The sequence below is a fragment of the Artibeus jamaicensis genome, unplaced genomic scaffold, assembly GCF_021234435.1.
Source record: "Artibeus jamaicensis isolate MK-2021 breed Jamaican fruit bat unplaced genomic scaffold, CSHL_Jam_final scaffold_916, whole genome shotgun sequence".
NCBI lineage: Eukaryota > Metazoa > Chordata > Mammalia > Chiroptera > Phyllostomidae > Artibeus > Artibeus jamaicensis.
Genome location: NW_026522059.1, coordinates 55,985,004 through 56,006,061, shown reverse-complemented (window position 1 = coordinate 56,006,061; position 21,058 = coordinate 55,985,004). Strand labels below are relative to the sequence as shown.

At 41.9% G+C, this 21,058-nt stretch overlaps 1 protein-coding gene across 8 annotated transcripts in view; it reads left to right on the top strand.

The window, feature by feature from the left end:
• STAU2 (staufen double-stranded RNA binding protein 2) overlaps positions 1-2,330 on the top strand; it is a 365,226-nt gene extending 362,896 nt beyond the window's left edge. For all 8 annotated transcript variants that reach the window (XM_053661197.1, XM_053661198.1, XM_053661195.1 and 5 more), the window contains 2 exons: positions 26-114; positions 1,229-2,330. In XM_053661197.1, coding sequence (XP_053517172.1) covers positions 26-114; positions 1,229-1,322 — 183 coding nt within the window. In that variant the 3' untranslated portion in view covers positions 1,323-2,330. The remainder of the gene's footprint in view (positions 1-25; positions 115-1,228) is intronic.
• The last annotated feature ends 18,728 nt before the right edge of the window (positions 2,331-21,058 follow it).

The window sequence follows — 21,058 nt, the reverse complement described above, 5'->3', positions numbered from 1 at the left end:
TAGTTTGTGTTTGTTTCCATTGTAGGCAGCTTTAAGTGCCTTGAAACAATTTTCTGAGCAAGGACTGGATCCAATGGAAGGGGCAATGAATATTGAAAAAGGTTCTCTTGAAAAGTGAGTAATTCTTCTGTTATATTCTTACATTTATAATTTTGTCACTGTATAAAAAATAAATATAGATCATAGTAATCTAAAAACTCATAATGCTAATATCTATATCTTATAAAATTATCCATAACACAATTCAATGTTAATAAATGAGAATGACTACATATGGTCATATTCCTTTCCTACTGTATGATTGTGAAAGTTTTAATCTAATTGATCATTATTTCTGCATTTTAATGCTTTTGTTGGAAATATTTACATGTTTTGTTGACTGAGGAGACTTGCAAAACTAATACATTTTTGTGTTCACTTCACACTGTTGAGCATTTTCTGGTTAAAACATTTTTTGAGTTAAAAATGTTGACTCACATTCCTGCTAAGTTGTGGGCACAGTAGAGAGAGAGACAAAGGAGTCGAGAGGCGGCTCGCCTTCCCCTCTGCTGCATTTGGTTTTCACATTGTCGTATGAAACACTAGCGCATGTTGCCACAGAAGTGTGGCTCCCAAGGGCTTCACAGGCAAAAATGCAGCTCTAATAAGCATTTCTAAAATCCAGCTCATGGCTTTTCTTAAATGATATTGAACATAGGTCTTATCTGAGACTGAATTTTAGGTTTCTCCAGAGACCAAATTTATAGTAAAGAAATTGAATGCAATTATATTTACATGGTGGAATCCAAACTCTTTCAGAGCAGCAATAATAGCAGGTGAGATTTCAGAACACACACAGGAGGCAAGATTTTTAGAATGAAAAAATACATATATAACCCGGGACATAAAAACCAGATATGCTGATCCTATAGTTAAAGAAGCATATATATACCGCAAGCCAGCCTCTGGTCATTGATGGATAAAAGGTGAGAGTTCGGGAAGGAAACATTTGGTAAACAGATATGGCATTTTAAGTTGTCTATAGATTGACAATCATTTATAAGCTAATTTAATCAAAACCATTTCCACATGATCTCATCAGTAGACTATCTGAACATAAATATTGTTGTTTCACTTTAAAATGTCACTTTGGTGGTGACCTTTGAATCCTGTGTGCCATCTGCTAATAAACATGTCGAAGATGTGCAACCCTGGACCCTCAGCTCTTGTTAATGTATTAATCTTCCAGACAAGTCCAGCATCTGGGAGAGAAAGCGGACAATAACCAGACACACCCAGGCTCCGCCGCTCAGGACTGCAAGAAATCAAAGTCCGGCATCTAGCAGCTCCCAGAACCACGCTGCCACCGCATCCTTATAAACCTGTCAGCACGCATGAGGGTGTCTGTGTTCAAGGAAATGAATGACTAATACCATTATTTGAGTCTTATGTGAAGACAACACTATTCTAACACAAGAGATAATACACATAGTACTGTTTATTCAACTGGGGAAAAAGAAAACTTGGCGCATTTCCTTTGGAACTCGAGATCAGATCATAACTCACTTGTCCAGAGGCAGCAGAAATCTGATCCTGCTACTGGAGCTTAAAATAACAGTTAATGAAAAGTGTTAGAAACAAAGGTAAAGCTTTTAAATGATCAGTAGAGAAATTGGGTTTGTTTCCGTTGTTACGATTGTTTCATTGTGGCATTTGTGTTCAGTTATATTCTCTCTTGTTTTAAATAATGCTTGATGATTCAAAAATTAACCAATGATGTGCTGTGGAATGTGATGATTGTTGTCTTCATATAGAGTCACACAGTTTCTCTTTTTATGCAGATATTTGTAATCTTCATCCTATATAAACACGAATAACTTTAAGGCACACTACTTAAAGATGTATGCAAACAAACATGGTTTAAATCAGGTCAGATATTTAATTAAAACTATGAAATAATGTTAGGAACAACTAGTTTCAATATACTCCAGGAATTTAAAAAACAAATCACTTGTGCGTTTTGAGCTCCATTATACTCTTAGCCACCAAGGAGGCGTCTTGCCTCTACAAACCATTTCTCTGGGTTCCACTTCCTGTGGCAGAAATCGCACTTACCCCCATTCATGTCTTGTAGCCACTCACTGTTTGCATCAGGAGTGTTTTTAACAACTGCCTCTGGACTTGGGACAGTGAGGAGGATCAACATAAATAGTGTCCCTGGTGGGGAAGGGAAAGCCTGTTGGAGGAGCCGTCAAAGACTTGCCAGCTTGTAGCCTGCCACGCTTGGGACCAGCATGTTGGAATCCAGCGTGTAGCAAATGCAGTAAAAATTTGGTCGGTTTCTGTGTGAAGTGTGGTTACTGTCGTTCTTTCATTCCCTTAAGAATCACCTCAGTGAAGCCCATCCCAAAGGCCACCACCCAGCCTAGTCATCCTGCTCAGCAGTGGCATTAGAGGACATCCCTGTCACTGGCCATCCGTTTCTGCGAAACTGCAGAGCCGCCTCCCCAGTGACGCGGAGCTGGGTTCCTGACCAGCTCACGTCATCTCATTGTTCAGGCTTTCTCCTTATTGATTTGCAGACATTGCGAAATGAGAAAACACTATATGGTCTAACTGCTCGACCCAACATGACAATAGAAATATAATTATGTAAGATTTCACAAGCAAAACCACCACAAATCGATCTGGCTGACTCACACTCGACAGAAGATAAACAAACAGCAACATAAGGAAATAACTCCAGGTTTGTTTGTAATTGTTCCCATGTGGGGAAGTCCACCAGTTTTGGGAGGGCTGGTGCCCTTGGAGGAAATAGGTTTGGTTACCAAAAGCTTGGGTGTTGATAACAGCACATTTGCAAAGTTGAGCTCACAAAGCTAAGCCAGGTCGAACAGTGCATCCTGCTGCCTAGCACAAGGGCTCAGAGGGCCCTAACTCATTCCCTAGCTGAACAGGCCCTTTTTCTCCTAGGCCCTCAGATGGGCTGAGAACAGGCCTGTAGACAGCACCACTTCAGGAAGGGTCATTAAAGTGGGTCTTCAGTTTACCAAAGCAGTAAACAAAGACCACCTTCCACAGCCCAGAGTCCAGACAATACTGATGTGGCCCGAACAAGGCTGTGAGAGAACAGTGAGCATGAGGAATGAACAGAGCTAATCAGTTCTCACAACCCAAGTATCCGAAGCATTTAACTCTGAGTTAAGTGACTCCAGTCATCCTCAGAGCTGATACATCACTAACAGAGTGGGGGGGTGGGGGAAGCAGGGAATGTAAATTTGCAAAGGATCTTGAGTTTAGGGCCAAGATATTTATTCCAAATTTCATCCCATTTACCTGCTTGAAGACCCTAGGAAACCTTCCCCTATTTCCCCGGAACAGTGGCCCATCCTGGAATATTGGGTTCTCTTTGGGCTGAATTAGCAACGCAAATGCCAGGTGGCCTGCAGTCTGTCCTGGGGACCTGCTGTGATTCTATGTTCCAAAGCACAATGTTATATATCATTAGAGGGGAAACCATTAAGTAGATTTATTGAAAGAATGTTTCTTTGGCACAGGGAGATCTTTTTGATGAAAAATGGAACTCATTATTCTTTAAAGGACACAGATTGACTTATCTCCTTTATCAATTACGGTGTCTGCTTTCTGCTTTTCTCAGTTGGCACTGGGCTTTGTAGTCACTTCCCAGAGTTGAGGCCAATGTGTTTTAGGAAAAAGATTGGTTTTTTACATTTTAATTGGAAATATAATAACATACTTTGGAACTCTGATCATCCCTTTCCAGGACAACTTGCCAAATATCACTGGTGAGACACCACTGATCAGGCTCCGATAAGCACATCCCTCCCTTTTCCTGGAGTGACCCCTCTGAGTTGTCCTGGTCCTTCTCCACAGAAAATATTCTCAACAGTGGGTTTTTTTGACAGCTTCAACCAATTTTCTGCACCATAAAATAAAAATAGATTAATGAGAAACTGAAATTATTAAACAAAGGTTTTCAGAACCCCTAATGACCTTGGAAATGTGGTCTAGTTCAATTGATGTATATTTAAATTCTACTGCTTGTGAGTTATCATTGCACCTGCCCAAAGTGTGTCCTCTACCTTTTAATATACAAAAGTCACTTGTTATCATATGACCAAGAATGGTAGAAAACCTAACAGTTCTACACACAGAGCTGATAAGTCACTAATGGCAAAATCATATGAGAATTTGTCTTTGAGCTTCCTCTGACCTATTCCACCATGATATAGGTATCTGCTACATGTATAAGTGATGCATTAAATAAACTGACAAATGAACAATCTATCAAGGGGATAGATAAACCTGTGGAAGACAAATTTTAAGTCTCACTGCTTACATGACACAGAGATAGTATATGATATTATGATATCATGATAATATATGGTATTACTGTTGAACCTTTAACCTCAGGGGGACTGTGGCATTTCTTAATAAAAAATATGGCAACCCCCCAAGAAACTAATTTCAGAGGAACCTGGACCCATGCCGGCCCACTATTCTGCCCCCCATCTTCCCATTCCTGCATTTACATCCCTTCCCTGGGCAGCAGATTGAATTCCAATCCCCACCCCCGGATGCATTCCTGTATTTCCACAATCACAGATGCATGTCTTCATGAGGAGGGATAATATCTGGTTCAAAGCAAAAGCTTCCTTAGACTCAGGCAAACCCAACTGTCTATTTCTGGCAGAAACCACCCAAGTTCCATCTCACTTTGCCAAGACTAATTTAAACTTACCTTGTTGGGGAAGCCTTCCTCTTATGTTCTAATTTCTTAGCTAAAAGCTCCCTTGACTGAATCCCCAGCACACTCTGATGTATGCTGGGAATGCAGAAAATAAATAAACAAATGAAACTACTTCACCTTAAAGAACCTACATTCTAGCTAGAGGGAAAGACAGACAAGGAAATGGGTGCAGAGAACTGAGCGTTTTGAGTTCGGAACCACTGTGTTGTACCTTGTTCATTTGCTTGTCTCTCTGTTGCCAGTGTTCATTCCCTCGCTCATCTTACAATGCTCAATGCTTTGGGCACCGTGCTATATTCTGGTGACACTGTCAGGAAGCCACCATCTGCTTTCCCTCTAGTAGTTTATCTTATCTTATCTCCACACACCCCAAATATCCACTGACCAACTCCCATGCCCAGCCCCAACATACACAGGTAAATCTCGTCAGGCTTTCCTACACTCAGGAGACTGGTCAAGTGAACTTGTTCCTCACTGTAACTCCTGGCTCAGGAACAGTTCCCACCTTAAAATGGTAAGTATTCAATAAATGTTTGTGAGTAGATAAATGACTCTAGAAACCCTGCCATGATGGCCTTGCCAATCTAACCAGGTCAGGGGTGACCTGGGCACATGGACAGAGGAGTCTAGCCTATTGGATGGAGTCACTGTCTGTAAATAAACTTCTAGTTCTACTTCTGTTCATGTGTAGACTTCTTGAAGTCATTTAACATCTTCAGATTTCAGCTTTTCACCCTGAAAAGAAAGGATAAGAATATGCAGAAATATATGGTCTATTTAAGTGTACAAGTTGTGAAAGTAAATACAATAGTTCAATCTAAATTAGTGGGTATTAAGGAAAGAGCCATGGTTTAGGATTCAAGCATGTGGGGATGTGGTTCAGACACAGATGTGACCGTGGGCAGAGATTTAGCTCCCTGGGCCTCAGTTTCCACATCTACAAAATGATTTGCAGCTCTAAATTCATGGTATTACCTCTAGTGGCTCTATTACTACTATGCCTGTATTCAAACTGTGTCTTTAATATGGAAATGTTTTAAATCAAATATCTGCAAGGAAAATACCACTTTTGTCAATTAGGAGTCTTTTGGTTGAGAGTTATACCTCAACCTGTTCAAAACAGCATGGGGAAATTTATTATAAATTTGCAGGGGTGTTTCCCAGAACCCAAGTACGGAAGTGCAAAAATGCACTGGAGCCAGGAAGTTCAAGGCTGTGGGGAAACCCGGAAGCTCTTTTTCTGCATTACTCTCAATTTCCCTCCTCCCTCTGAACATGTGAATCATTTCTCTCTCTCTACAAAAGCCCTCGCCTCACAAGTACGCATATCACAGAATATGGCTACCAAGAGAACCAAGTTAACAGCTACCTGAAGAAACACTGAATCATTATTTTGATTTCATTCCCCCAAGTCGTAGAAAGGAACCTCCATTCGGCCCACCTTGGACCAGGTGTTCTCAGTTGGCCCACATTGTGCAAATATGGCAGCCCCAATGCTACCCCTGTGGAATAGAGCAGAGTAGGCACCAGAAGAGATAATCACTGTTTTGGAAGACAACCCAATGATATCTGCCTTAAGTATTTTCCAGGGGGCAAGACTCATTATAATCACATGCTAGTTCTTACTTTCAGTGTAAACAGTGAAGCTTAAATAATGGAGTAACAGTCTCCCAAACGTCACAAATTGCTCTCAGGTTTGTGAAGGCTGTACTGTTTTGTTTAGTTTTGTTGAATCCTTTTAGTCTTTAGTTTCAAGGGTCTGATGAACCACAAAGCTATCCTGAGTGAGTCATCAAACTACCTAGGAGAAAAATAAACACTTCCAAAATGAGTATATTGTTAAAAGCCCCCTTTACTTCAGCATAAATAATAAGGTATTTAAGCCATACAGTGGCCATCCATCCTCACTGATTTCCATAGTAACAGAAGACTGAAGGCCACTTTCCTGCTTTTGTTATCCTGAGTGGATGATAACTGTAAGGAAATTTCTGCTTCTTTCAACTGAGGTAGGTAGAGATGGAGGCAATCAGGGCCTACTTTTCTTTTAAACTTTACTCCTAAATTTTCAAAGGAGCCCAAAGAAGGGAAGAGATTTGATTATTTAAATGGATAGGAGGAGGCAGACAATAGGAAGAGTCTGAAATCTGGATTCAAAAGTAAAGTGGATGAGGAAGCCAAGCTGCATTAGAGAAGAATGAGGAAATGGGGTGTTGTAGAGACTCAGTGTTCTCTGAAGGTAAGTCTTTAAATGAGCAGTCAGAATCTTATGTTTCCGTTTCAGCCTCCCCCTAAATCTTCTACATGGGTAGTCATTTTTCAGAAAGGTGTTTGTCCACTGGTCCTTCCTCATTGTCTGAGTGCAAGGGAAGGAGCTAGATCCCTCTTCATCAAAGCCGTGGGGAACAGCACCATTGAAGGCATAGGCTGAGAGAGAGGAGCTCATGCTGAGAGGGAATAGAAGTGGTGAGAAAAGGATGGAAAGGGAATTTATGCGGTGGTCAAGGTATCAACTGCTACAGTGAAGAAGTAAGTGATCAAGAAAAGACAGGAAAGGAGTCCACAAAATCTGGCATCAGGAGGTCATGGATGAGGTTTGTCAGACCTGCTCAGGAAGGAGGATAAGGAGGATGCGAGGAAGGGCAGCCTGAGTCTATTTGAGAGGATAGACGGCTTCTCAAGTAAAGTCTAAGTTCATTGTCTTCTAGATACACAATACGTTAGTGCATTAGATGTAAGAACTATCACATGGTACAACTTTCTAGAGAACAATCTGGTGATGCATATCCAAATATTTAGTGAGGAATGGATTCTGTTGTCAGTATTAGCTGCCCACTCCTGCAGAAATGATGGCTGCTTGGGTGCTGTCACTGCAGTAGACAATGCCAAGGGACTTTGCAAGCAAGCAAGCCAGTGAGTCTCAGTCAGGCCAGCCCACTCTCCAGTGATATGTGACCAGCGAGTGTGCTGGCTGCCTCTGGAAATGGAGAGATGGCAGATGACCATTGGGTGCCCACTTGTAAGTGCCCTACAGATGTGCTCCCAGTTGGAAGCCCCTTTCCACCTTGGCAGTAAGTTGGCCCTCCATTCTGGTGGGCTATGGTCTTAGCTTTGCCTGTTTTTATTTCCTTTCTCAGGATAGGGCTTCTGCTTCAAGAGAAGAGCCATGAAGAAGAAGGTATCAGTTTAAACTCCATCAGAGGTCAGCCTGGTGTGGGTGTCCTTGGCAGGGCCTGCATAGGGGCCAAGGTGGTAAGGATGTGGTGTGTGTGGGCATAGACTGAGACACTCTGACTTACATGGAAAGACTATAATTAGGTTTTAGTGATGGATTAAAGATGGCTGTAAATTATTTCTCTTTCCATTGAGGAGTGGAGTTTTTCTTCCCTCCTCTCAAATCTGGGCTGGCCTTGTCACTTCTGAATCAATGGAATCCGGTGGAAGGGACATGGAGCCAGTTCCAGGGCTAGCCTTCTGGTCTAGCCTCCTGCTTGCTCCCTACTAGGCCACTCCTTCTGCCTCTCACTCTTGAAACCCAGCTACTGTGCTGCGAGAAGCCCAAGCCACGTGGAGATGCCGCAGGTTAGCACTTGGCTGAGCTCCAAACTGACGGGCAGCATCAACTGCCAGCCACATGAACAAGGCATGTATATGTTGTGGCCCAATAAAGCCTCAGATGACCTCATTCCCTGCTGCCATCATGCTGAGCAGAAGTACCATCCAGCAGAGCCCAGTCAACCCGCAGAATGAAGAGACATGTTGCTAGAATGACTGTTTCTGTTACTGTGCTTTGGGATTATTTGTTGTGAAGCAGCAGATAACTAGACAGTTTTTATTCATACTTTCCATAGATTTGAACCCAGTTGCTGGAGTGAACTGGCAAAAGCAAACCTTAAATTACCAACTAGCTTCTATCCCTGCTTCATAGAATCCTTGCTATAATCCCTTACAATTAGCAAAACAAGGTTAGCATTCTCTTTGGTCTCTCTCTATCTCCTTGTAGGGCCAAAGAGTGGATTGAATGTCTCAGGCATGGGGTCCAGGCACAGAGGGGCTGGGAACACCCCACTGGAGGAGAGGGGCCTTCACCAGATAAGTGAGCAGAACCTCTTGGGGCTGGGGCCATTTTTGCACAGGCAGCTAAGTACAGCATGCAGCTTCTTTCTAGTCAGTCTCCATAGAGAGGACCAGATGCCAGGACCAAGTCGGCCCACATGGCTGAGTTTCCACTCTTTCTTGAATTAAAGGCTAATTTCAGTTACATGATATGACACTTGATCACAATAACTGCATGGCTGTGGCTTTATTCAGCCACCAATTCAAGTCTCCCAGGCCCCCCGACCACTGCAAGCCTGGCTCAGCCTTGCAGCCTACTCCAAACTCTCTGGCTGGCATTTAGCTTGAGCACCAGGCCACCATAAGGCACTGCCTTAAGTTCTCTACTGTTGCTTCATCTGTATTAATTTTTTCCAGTTGTCAGTTACATGAGAGCAGAGACCATGACCTGTTTTGGGTTCTTGTCCCTGCTAGGCAGATCAGTAAAGGATAACAAAAGCCTGAAGCACACTCCTTTCTGTCTCATGGGGCCCCAGGGGAAATGCCATTTCTTTGGGAGAGTGTGGGCCTGTGGTCCAGTGCTTTGAGCTTGACATAAGAGTGGCTTAGAAAGTTCTGGTTCTGCTATACTAGCTACAATTCCACCTTTATAACTGGATTATGATAATAGTTAATAAGCATGCTTATTAACTCAAATGAATACACGTATAACAGACAAAATTTGCTTAAAGCTCATACCACCATTATAACTTTTTGTATTTCAAATTCAATTAATTTAAATTTAAATACTTTGAATTTATTGCATGATGGTTGTATTGTTTTGTCTGGAACATAAATGATAGCAGGAAGATCCTATTACTAGGAAAGAATAAAATTAAACAAGGTGGTCTGTGGTGAGTTATCGTGTATGGAATTAATTTCATGTCCAGGTTGGGATGATCTCATAAATTGTTCTTTTGGTTGGCAATTTTGCCCCAGTCTGCTAGGTTGAATTATTTCCTTGTAATTCAGACCCCCTGGGTAGTCAGTAACGAAGGACACATTGTGTGTCTTGGCGGGCACGGGTGGCAGAGGACAGATGCCCACGGTTGTCTGCGAGCCATCAGCCACACGTCCTCAAGGAACAATTGGTGATATTGTCAGTGGTGCACTGTTGCAATGTCAGGGCAGGCTTGGGAGCAGAAAGAGACTGGAGGGAAGCCTTAGGACCCGGAGCCTGCACAAGTGTTTTTACAACATGAGATCTGTGTCAGATGATTTGGCCCAACACCCATAGAACAATGGAACACCCCAAACATCAGTGGCATCTCAGAAGAGTGGCTCAAGACATCAGCCACATGGAGCCCTAACCCCAGAGCAATGGCTTCTGTGGTCTCTTTGGAGCAGCAGTGCTCACATATTTGGAAGATAAAAATTACTTTCTTGATGCAAGACTCTCACCCCTGAAATCTAGTAGAGAGGATCAGACATACGAGAGAATGAACTTCCAGAAATAAAAACTGCACACATAGCTGAGGTGTCTCCTTTTGGTCCTCTGGAGTGCAACAAGGCACCCTCCAAAGCTCTATCCTTTCTTCCAAGTGGGAGAGAGTGACACATCCTACCAACCCAGCCCAGAACCAAGCCCTCCAAAAGCTGACAATGACCTGACCTCTAACCACAGTTCAGAGAATCATGCTCACTGAGCATAAATCATGTGCTTCCCTTAAAATTTGCAAATGAAACAGCCATCTAAGACCATTGCCTTATCAAAGACTGTGGAAGCTGATCCAGAAACCATCTTTGCAGCTGAAACCCATGGTGTTGGCTGCATCTCTGTGACCAGCAGCCACAGCTCCTGGGCCTGCAGGACCTGTGTCTCCAGCTCACTAACAGCCTGGTTGGAAAAGGGACATTTGCTGGCCTCCACTCAGCCAGCCTGATTTGGTGCTGAGGTGGCTCTGGACTTGGTCTGGGAGCTGTCAGCAGATGCCCCTGAGAATTCTTTTAATCTGCACTGTGGAAACTTATCCACAGAAAAGTGCTTCATAGGACCACTGCTGTTTACAGGGCCACCAACTGTCTGTTTGCCCAGGATACAAGTTCCCTGGGGTGTGAGCTAAAACCAGAACTAAGCAGCTGGTCTCTTTCCCTCCAAGGTTCATCGTATAAGAGCAGATGAGAGGAAACATGGAAGGTTCCTGCAGTCCCATGAAAGCTGCCTTCTAGCTGTGGATTTCCGGCAATGTTTTCCCCACCATTCAGCATGATGACATTTGAGACTTTTACCCCTGGAAACTAATTGAGATCTTTCAGCAAGCTTTGTCTCTTAATGCTGAGAGAGGAGTGCAGTGGCAGTGGGTGGGGAGAAGGAGAGAGAGAGAGAGAGAGAGAAGAAAAGAGAGAACTGTGTGCACAGGTGCACAGGAGCTCAGGGGACTCTCATTGTGTCTCTCTCCCTGGCTTCTCAGAGGGTGCTTCTCCTCCCAGTGGCCAACTTAATGGTCCCACACATAGACCAGCCTGGAGCCTGGGCCACACAAGTCTGTTGGAAGATCTTCAAGAGCTAGTCAACATATTTTCCCCTGCCTGAGGCCATCTGAGTGTCTTTATGATTCTGAGTCAGAGACCTAAGCTTCATCCAGGGTACTACTGCCTTCGGTAAGTCTGGAAATATACACAGATTCTAAGGAGTGGAGACATTTGCTTTTATCAGGAGATGGCTCGTCCTACCAGGAAAAAATGCAAAACGCAGGAAGCATGGGCTCCTTCTTGTGGTGTGGGAGCCTGAGCTGCCTCCAGCCCATTTGAAGCACTGTCCTTCAGGGACTAGGCACTGAGAACAGAATGCGAGCATCACTGGTGTCACCCTGCTTCTCCCACCTCCAGATCTGCTGGCAGCTCAGCAGAGAGCAGGGCTGGCAAAGTTGCCAACTGGGACATTCAAAAAGCAGTGACAGTGACCACTTGGTCTGAGGACAAGAGATTCCCTGCTGTGCAGCTCCTACAGAAAAACTAAAAAGTGGAACTGGAGTGTTACTAGAGTGGTGTTGACATGACAGGCTCAGTTTTCTGCAACTGGAAAATCTAAGGAACTTTACAATTCCACAGTTATGTCTGGAATTTTAGAGTATTGTTTGGAGGTTAAAATGACTGAGAACCCAGCTCATGGAGCCCCGAAAGAGAAAGGAGGACAACCCTTGAAAACCTGAAACTCTATAACCTAAGAGTCAGTGATCTGAGCCCCAAACTCCCTGCAGCCTGACTCTATGCTTCTCCTCTCTTCAGGCCCTGCTACACCAGCTCCACTCATTTTCTCTTAGTCTTCTGAACATGCATGCCCTGTCTGTCCCCATATTTTCCTCAATTTTTCACATATAACATGTCCTCACCTGCCTTTCCGGGTGTAGCTCAAGTCCTGCCTCCTATATGAAGCTTCCCTGGGTACCTGGGGCTCTGCCTGCCCAAACACAGAGCACCCTGGGCCACCTCATTCATTCTCTACTTAGCAGATGGTGAACCTCATGTTTACATGTTGCCATTAAGTCTGTCCTCTTCACCAGACTTCAAGCTCTTTGAAGGCAAGATCTTTGTTTTGTTTTCTGGTTGTAACCAGCAGATCTACCCCACAGGAGAAAGTCAGTTGTGATGGTTGATATCCTTTTAGCAAATGGAAACTCTGATTAAAAGCAGTGATACATGCATCTGCTCCATGACCCAGATGTTCAACCTCAAGAAATGAACACCACAATGCCTGCATGAGAAGGCTCACCGCAGCTTAATTCCTAATAGCTCCAAACTGTAAACAGGTCACATGCACATCGATAGGAAATTAGATAAGCATGAGATGGATCATACAAATTCATCATTGAGATGAACTTCAGATGCACAAAACAGTCCAGGCTGCATGACCTCATTTATATGAAGTTCTGAAATAGGCAAACTTGTCTATGGGGGAAACTATCAGCATGATGGTTGCTCCTGGGGGTCAGCTGGGAAGGGGGCTTGTGGGAACTGTCTGGGGTGATAGTCATGTCCTGTCTCTCAATAAGGATGGGTTGTCCAGATGTATGCATTTGTCAAACTTCAAAATTACATTCTCAAGATCTGTGCATTTCACCAAAGGGAAATTTTTGTCTCAAAATAAAAAACATTAACAAATATTAAATAATAACAATGTGCATGTTAAAGAGTAGAAGTGTACTAATGTCTGCAATCTACTTTGAAATGCATCAGAAAAGAAAATGTATTATTGATGGATGGAGAGAGGGCTGTATGAATAGATGGTGATGACACAAACATGGCAAAATAAAGTGTAACAAAACAAGAGCTCGTGCTGGCTGCCACCAGAACCCCTGCACCTTGAGTGCAGACACTACTGGGGAGGAGGGGCTGGAGGACTAACACCTTCTGACAGGGCTGTAGGAGAGGAGGTGGTAACATTGGGGCTAGCGGGTCTCTAAGGAGCCAGAAGGGGGTGGTGAGGTGGGGCAGAAGTGAAGATTGACACAAGCCTTTCCAGGGGGCTAGGCAGGGAGGGCAGAGGGAGGAAGGGGCCAGCTTGGAGAATGCCCTGGAGCAGTGTGGCTTAAGGCTTTGGTCTTTGGCCATTGCCCAAAGCACTACCCAGTCCTTGGCACATACCAGGTAGGAAGGAATGCTTAGTAAATGGCAGTCTGGCTGAGCTCACTCTGTTGCCGGGCCTACAGCCCTTGAAGTCTAGAGTGGAATTCATGGTTCAAAGGACTATCTTTTGTTAGGGAACACTGATAGGCCAAACCACATCTAACCTCATTCCTCCTGTTGATAGGGTAACTGGGGCTGGTAGAAAAGAGAGCCATAGATTTTGTCCATCTGGATTTTAGTAGAGGTTGCAAACTGGCAGCCCGTGGGCTGGACCTAGCCCACACATGTGTTATGTGTTTTGTTTGGCCTCTCAGAGGGTTGTTTTTTTTGTTTTTGTTTTTTTTTAGTTTAGTTTAGTTGCCAAGATCTTAAAATCATGTAAGATCTGGATGGTCTACGTCTCTTGAAACGTTGAAAGATCCAGCAATATGGTGACAGTTGGCAGGAATGAGTGGCAGCCACCCCCTCAGAGGCCTGGACCTCATTCACTCCTGTCCCCAGATCACCCTATGGGCATGGGTGTTCCAACCCCTACACGTCATGTCACTCTTGTGGACAGGAGAGAGAAGTCAAGGTTGGCTGACAATAATGCTAAAGTAATCTTAATATGATAAATATTTACTGAGCACCTACCATGTATGTTTGGTTTTAGGGATACCATGGAGAACAAAATGACTCAGTCCCTTTTCTAAGGGAACTTAGATTTTAGAGGATAGATGGAGAGAGAGAAAAAAAGAAGGAAGGAAAGAATAAAAAGAAAACAAAAGAATTCTAAACAAGATCACTATTATAAAGGGACAACATGAAGGTGGAGACAGTAGAGTCCTAAATTGGGTGGGAAGTGTCTGCCGTAGATGAAGGTGTGGGGAAGAGCAGTCTGAGGTGACATTTTAAAGCAAAATCCTGAAGGATGAGGAGATTCAGGGAAGATTGTTGGGGTCGATGAAAGGTAAGTGCTTAGGTTCTTTTCAGGAGCTGAGAGAGGCCTGGTGTCAAAGCTGTTTGGAAAAGAAGGAAATAAGATGAGGTTGGAGAGGTGGGCAGTGGGTGGGACTTGTGAACTAAGTACAGAGTGCAAATTTCATCCTGGCCGCAATGGAACGCCATGGAAAGTTTGGGACAAGAGGGGGACGTGATTAGATTTACATTTCATTAAACCAATCTTGTTATGTTATTAGTATGGAATTCAGGGGAAGGCAGCCAGAGTTCTCAATAGGAAGCCATGGCAGGGGTCAGGTGAGCCATGATGGTGGCTTGGCTGGTGGAGGAAAGAAATGGATCCAAGTACATTTTGGAGGAAATACGTTCCTAGCTGGTTGCAGGAGGAGGTAGCCCTGGAAAAACTATCAGTGGCTGCATCAAATGCAAATCTGTGGAGGAATTTAGACAAGGATCACCTGTGATAGTACCGCTCTGTCTTGGCTTCTCCCAAAATGCAAGACACCGTCACATAAAGTATAGCTTCTCTTGGCAGCAGGATGTAAACCAAAGTAGTAAACTTTTCATTGCAAACAGAAAATGTCTGAAATTCACATAGGTTTTGCATTCTAATCTGCAATATGTCTGTTATTTGATCTGATTTGTATAAGTTGTAAATGACATAGCATCAAACAAACAAGAAAATATTCCTCTCAGTATCCCCTGACATCCCCCAGAGACTCTGACTTAGTTGTTCTAGGATGTGACCTGGGCATCCGGTGACTCTAATGTGCAGACATGGTGGTGAACCACTGCCTACTCTAGGGCAGATGTCTCCAAAGCATACTCCTCAGGACCAGCAGTATTAGAACAATCTAGAAACTTATAAGAAATGCAGTTTTCTCAGAACCCACCCTAGATGCACTGAATCCAAAGTTCTTCAGCTAAGCACTGGCCGGTATAGCTCAGTTGGTTGGAGCATCATTCCATAAACCAAAAGGTTGCAGATTGAACAGGTGCAGGTTTGATTCCTGGTCAGAACACATATCTAGGTTGCAGGTCCAGTCCCTAGTCAGGGCTTGCACAGAAGGCAACCAATCGATGTTTCTCTCTCACATTAATATTTCTTTCTCTCTCTTCCTCTCTCTCTAAATGCAATGGCAAAGGAAATAACCTTGGGTAATGTTAAAAAATAAATAAAATACAACAAAATTCTGTGGGTAAGACCCAGGAAACAGTTTTAGTAAGCCCTGCAGGTGATTCAGATGCCTGCTGACGTTTGGGAATTACCTCTCTAGACAGTGCTTTTTAGTCTGAGAGGCTCAGCTGTACAGTATTTTATCGGTTCCCCACTTGGAGAGATTGGTGGGACAGATACTGTCTTTTCCATCTTCCAGATGTGTAGATAAAAACAGACAGAAATTTGGTGATTTGACAATCACTGGCAAACTAGAAACTCAAACCTAGGTTTTCTGAAGGTAGAATACAGGGGCGGGGGTGTTTACAATGACCTCTCTCCACATGCTGCCTCCCTGTCACTAACAGGTCTGATACTGGAGCTTTGCCTCTAGGAGGTAGACACAGAGTCCTGAGCACTGGGGAGTGAGGGAGAGGGTCATTAAACTTGTTCTGTAAAGGGCAGATAATAGTGTAGCATGGTGGTCCGCGTTGTCTCTGTCAAAACTAATCATTGTGGTATGAAAGAGGCCATAGACAATATATAAATGAATTAATGTGGCTGTGTGCCAATAAAACTATATATAAATGTAGATGGGGGCTGAATTTTGGGGTGGGACTACAGTCCTGCTCTGGAATAAGGTTCAGACAAGATGCTGGCCTGGGACAGGCCTCCACTGAGTACTCACTCAGTGTTGTCCATTCTCAGGCATTGTTCATTGGACCCAGGAGACCCTGCTGTGTGGTTGCAAAAGGCTGGGAAGTAGTGAGGATGGAAACCCAGCTAGAAGAGATAAAGATGGAGATGATGGAGATGGAGATGGCTTTTCTGGTTTCCCTTCCACAGAGACTTTGGGAGGTATGGTTGGTGGGATCCCAAGGCCTGGGAAGGTCACCTAAGGAGTGACAATGTCAACTAGGCTGTTCTCTGCTAGTTCTACAGTGACTTGCTTTGCTCTCCAAACCCAGTAGCTCATTTTTCTAAAAATCATCTTGACAGAAAACTTTGAAATATTACAAAATCTCTGAATAGGGAAAAATAGCAACTGAGAGAGGTGAATAGCAAGAAAGAGCCATTAGAGGTGCCAGAGGGTGGGCTCTTGGCCTTGTAATACCCTCAAAATAATTGCAGGAATCAGGAGCCACCCACAGTTAGCCCTATGATTTTCAAGAAATGAAACACAGTTCAACAGAGAGAAGGTAGTCCCTCCATGAGTGACAAATTATAGCATCATAAAATTTTTATTAAAAATTTGTCATAAATTTTTAGTTTTAATGTATATATTATATTACATATTTACACTATAAAGCTTAATAACATAATGAAAACCTGTGAATCCATCACCCAGTTAAAGAACTAGAACATTGCCAATAATTCATATACTTAATGTTCTTCACCTGCTGTGGACTCCAGGCCTCTAGACCTCCAGGTCCCCAGGCCTCCTCCAAGGCATATCATTAGGGAGTTTAATATATATATATAACTTAGGGGGGTTATTATATATATATATAATTATACATAATTATATTTATATGTATGCTTACACAGCATATTGTTTACTTTTGTTTGTTTTTGAATTTTAGAAAAACAATTTCATGCTATGTATGCTGTCTTCTGGGTTTATTTTTCACTCAATATATATTTTTAAAGATCTTATTTATTTATATTTAGAGAGAGGGAAAAGGAGAAGGAGAGAAACATCAATCAATTGCCTCTCACACACCCCCCAACCAGGGACCTGGCCCACAACCCAGGCATGTACCCTGACTGGGAATTGAACAGGCAACTCCCCAGTTTGCAGAATGATGCTCAGTCCACTGAGCCACACCAGTCAGGGCTCACCAAAAATTTTTAAGATTCATCAATGTTGGGTGTAGCTGTAATTCAGTCATGTTTGTAAATGTATAGTTTTTCATTGCATGACTATACTGCAGTTCATTTAGCCATTGTTTTGTCACTATGCATATGCACAAGAGTAGAATAGCTGTTAGTAAGATGCGCAGATGTTTAAATTCAAGCTTTGAAAATTTTAAATTTACTTTGTCTGCTTTAGGACCTTTGCATTTTCAAATGAATGTCTGCAAACAAAGAAGAACTTTATCCCTTCCTTTCCAGTCTGTATGGGTTTATTTGTCATGTCTTATTGCACTGGCCGGAACATTTAGTTGAATAAAAGTGATGAGAACAGATATTCTTGTGCTAATTCTAATGTTAGGGAAGAAAGTATTCAGTTTTTTGGCATTAAATATAAAATTAGCTGTTAGTTTTTACTGGTGCCCTTTACAGGTTGAGGAAATTTCTTTCCATACCTAGTTTTTCTGAGAATTTTAATCATAAATGAGCATTGGATTTTGCCAAAAGCTCTTTCTTCATCTGTTGAATGGTTCTTGACCTGTTTTCTACTTTTACTATGTGTTATGTGAATTAATTACTAGATTCTGGGGTGTTAAACCAATCTCGTATTCCTGGGATGTATCCCACTTGCTCATGGTACATAATCTTTTTATTGTATTTCTGAATTCAGTTAGGTGGTATTATGTTAAATATTTTCTATCAATTCATAAGGGATATTGATCTGTTGCTGTTTTTGTTTGTTTATTTGTGATGTCTTTATCTGACTTTGGTATCAAGTTAATACTGCCCTTAGTTAGTTAGTAATTATTTCTTCCTCATATTTTCTGAAGGATTTTATATAGGATTGACATTATTTATTTTCAGATGTTTGATAAAGTTTACTAATAAAGCCATTTGGGCAGCTTTACTTTGTGAGACAATTTTAAATTGCTAATTCAATTTCTTTACTTTTTAAATTCTATTAAGATTTTAAAAAAATTTCTTTTTGACTGTGTTTTAATAATTTGTATTATTATAGAAACTTAACCACTTCACATAAATCGTCTAATTTTTGTGCATAAAGCTGTTCAGAATTTCCTTTATAAGACTTTTAATTTCTGTGGGTTCTCTAGGTTTGACACCACTTTCATTTCTGATTTGGGTATTTTGTGCCTTCTCTTTTTTTTCCTGGTCACTTCCATTAAAGGTTTATCAACTTTGTGGGACTTTCTGAAAACCAACTTTGGTTTAATTGACATTTTGTATTATTTTTCTCTTTTTAACTATTAATTTTCACTCTGATATTTATTATTTCCTACCTTGTACTTTGGGTTCGAATCAGTCTTTTTCTCTAGCTCTTTGAGAAGGAAGATTAAACTACTGATTCCAGATTTTTTTTCTTTTCAATAAGTGTTCAAAATGTTTCATGAATAACCTGGATTTGCCTTCATACCTATTGGTCACAGATGCTGTAGCAATGAATTAGGTGGTCAACAAAGTATGTGACTGAAATCTATTCTGCACTGAGGTCTCCTTCTATTACTATAGAGTCATGGGAGAGGCCCCACAGACTAGTGACTATAAGTACTGAACCAGGCCAACTCTTCTGAGTCCTGTCTTTATCACTTACTAGTTCTGTGACTCGAGTAAGTTACTTAATCTTTTGTGGCCCAGTTTTCTCACTCTGTAGTATAAAGTTACATAAATGAGTAGTATATGAAAAGCACTTAGTGTCTGGCATGAAGTAAGTCTACTATGTTAGGCTCATTACTAACTCAGTCTAAGGAGTCTCTCCCTTTTAACTATTAACAGTGGCCAGTGGAATTGGATGGAGGACACCTAAGGTATCGGGGAAATGAGTTTTGGTGTTGGAAGACTTCTTAGAGAAGCAAGTGTCAGGGTTGAAACCAACACTTAACTTTTTATTTGCAAAAGATAATCTTCTGTGAAAAAGATAATACATGTAAGAATTGTGCATTTAAAAAATCTCAGATAAAAGGATGATACCTCCCCAACATGTACACACACACAATCATCTTATATTTATAGCATGATTAATGTTGTGAGAATCCCAAGTTTCTGAGATAATGGTCATTTTCCTTTGTGATGTTATCCAGGTCTTCAGGTATTCTTTCCTTCTGGCTCTTACCATTATAATAACATTTAATATATTTGTTAAGGCATCTGTTTCACCACCAAAGTGTAAGTTATGTAATTTTTTTCTGAACACTTTGAGAATAAGTTGTAGACATCATGAACTTCAACTTTAAAATATTTCTATGTGTATCCTTTAGAAACTAGGATAGTCTCTTATATAACAACTGTATAATAATGAAATTCAGGTAACTTAACATTGCTACAGTATTGTTACTAAAACAAAATGGATTATATGCACATTTTATTGATTGTCCCAACGCTTTTTTTATAGCAACACTTTTGTCACAATGAGAGTCTAGTCTGGGATGACACATCACATTTAGTTGTCATATCTCTTTAGTCTCCTTTAATCTGGAATAGTTCCTCAGACTCTCTTTGTCTTTTATTACAAAATTGATTTTTAAATAGAACAGGCCAGTTATTTCACTGAATTTCCCTAACTTGGGTTAATCTGGTAGTTTCCGAGTAATTAGATTCAGGTTACACATGTCTGGCAGGAACACAGCATTAGTGGCGTTGTATTCTTCTCAGGGCATCATTTTAGGAGGGATGTGATGTCAGTTTTACCTGCTGCTGTTGCAGGAAACTTCAATCACTTGATCACGGTGGAGTTCATCTCTGACTCATTCTTATCAGTCGAATGCCTAAGCTCTTACCGGGACACAAAGTCATCTTTCTTACATAATTGTTGGGTTATGCAGAGACCTTACCATGGTTTTTCACATAGACTTTGAGTTATAGGACCCTTTGATAAGGTCTGGATGGTTTCAGGACATACTTTGAATGTTGGAATTGGAATAAGTAGTACTCACCCCCTAAAAGATTCAGTAAACCCATTGCCAAATATTTTGCAAGTTGGTAGGAAAGAGTTAATAAGGATACGGAACATCTGGTTTCCCTTAAGGATAATTGAGCATCCCCCAGATATCATTCCCTTACACCTGAAGTAGTTAAATGGTCCTGTTCCCATGGAACCCTCAAACAATGTAGCCTGGACCTGTGATTTATATAAAAAGTAGCTGTTCCTTAATTTTCCCCACAATGGCTTCATTCTTACCTTATGAACCTGTTTTGTCAGTGTTCGCTTTGATTTATGAAAGATTTCAAACCCCCGAAATAACTATTTCTTCTCTTTTCATTAAAGTTAATCCCCACAAAGACACTTTCATCACTGATTAGTCATGCCCCAGTGAACCTCACTAACCAGAGGCTAAGTTATTGATGTGTTAAAGATGTAATCTTTAAGTCTTGGGACCACTGAAGAAACCCCAACATGTTATTTGACAGTCACCATCTCACAATGTATGGCCTCCTTTGAGCAGCCGAGGCTCTCACACATTCCTTGGGGGTCCATAAATTTCTCTGGCCAGACTGCCTGTGAGGGCTGAGTTATTGTGGAGCCAAGTTTAGGCTGCCAACACACACTGCCCTGCACCCCGGGCTACTGTGGTACCTTCTCCAACTCGTTTCCATTCCCAATGACACGTATCCAGCAGCAAATCTACGACATCAGAAGCCACAAGCTCATTGTTTTATGCCTGGTCTGTGGCCTTTCTCATAAATTT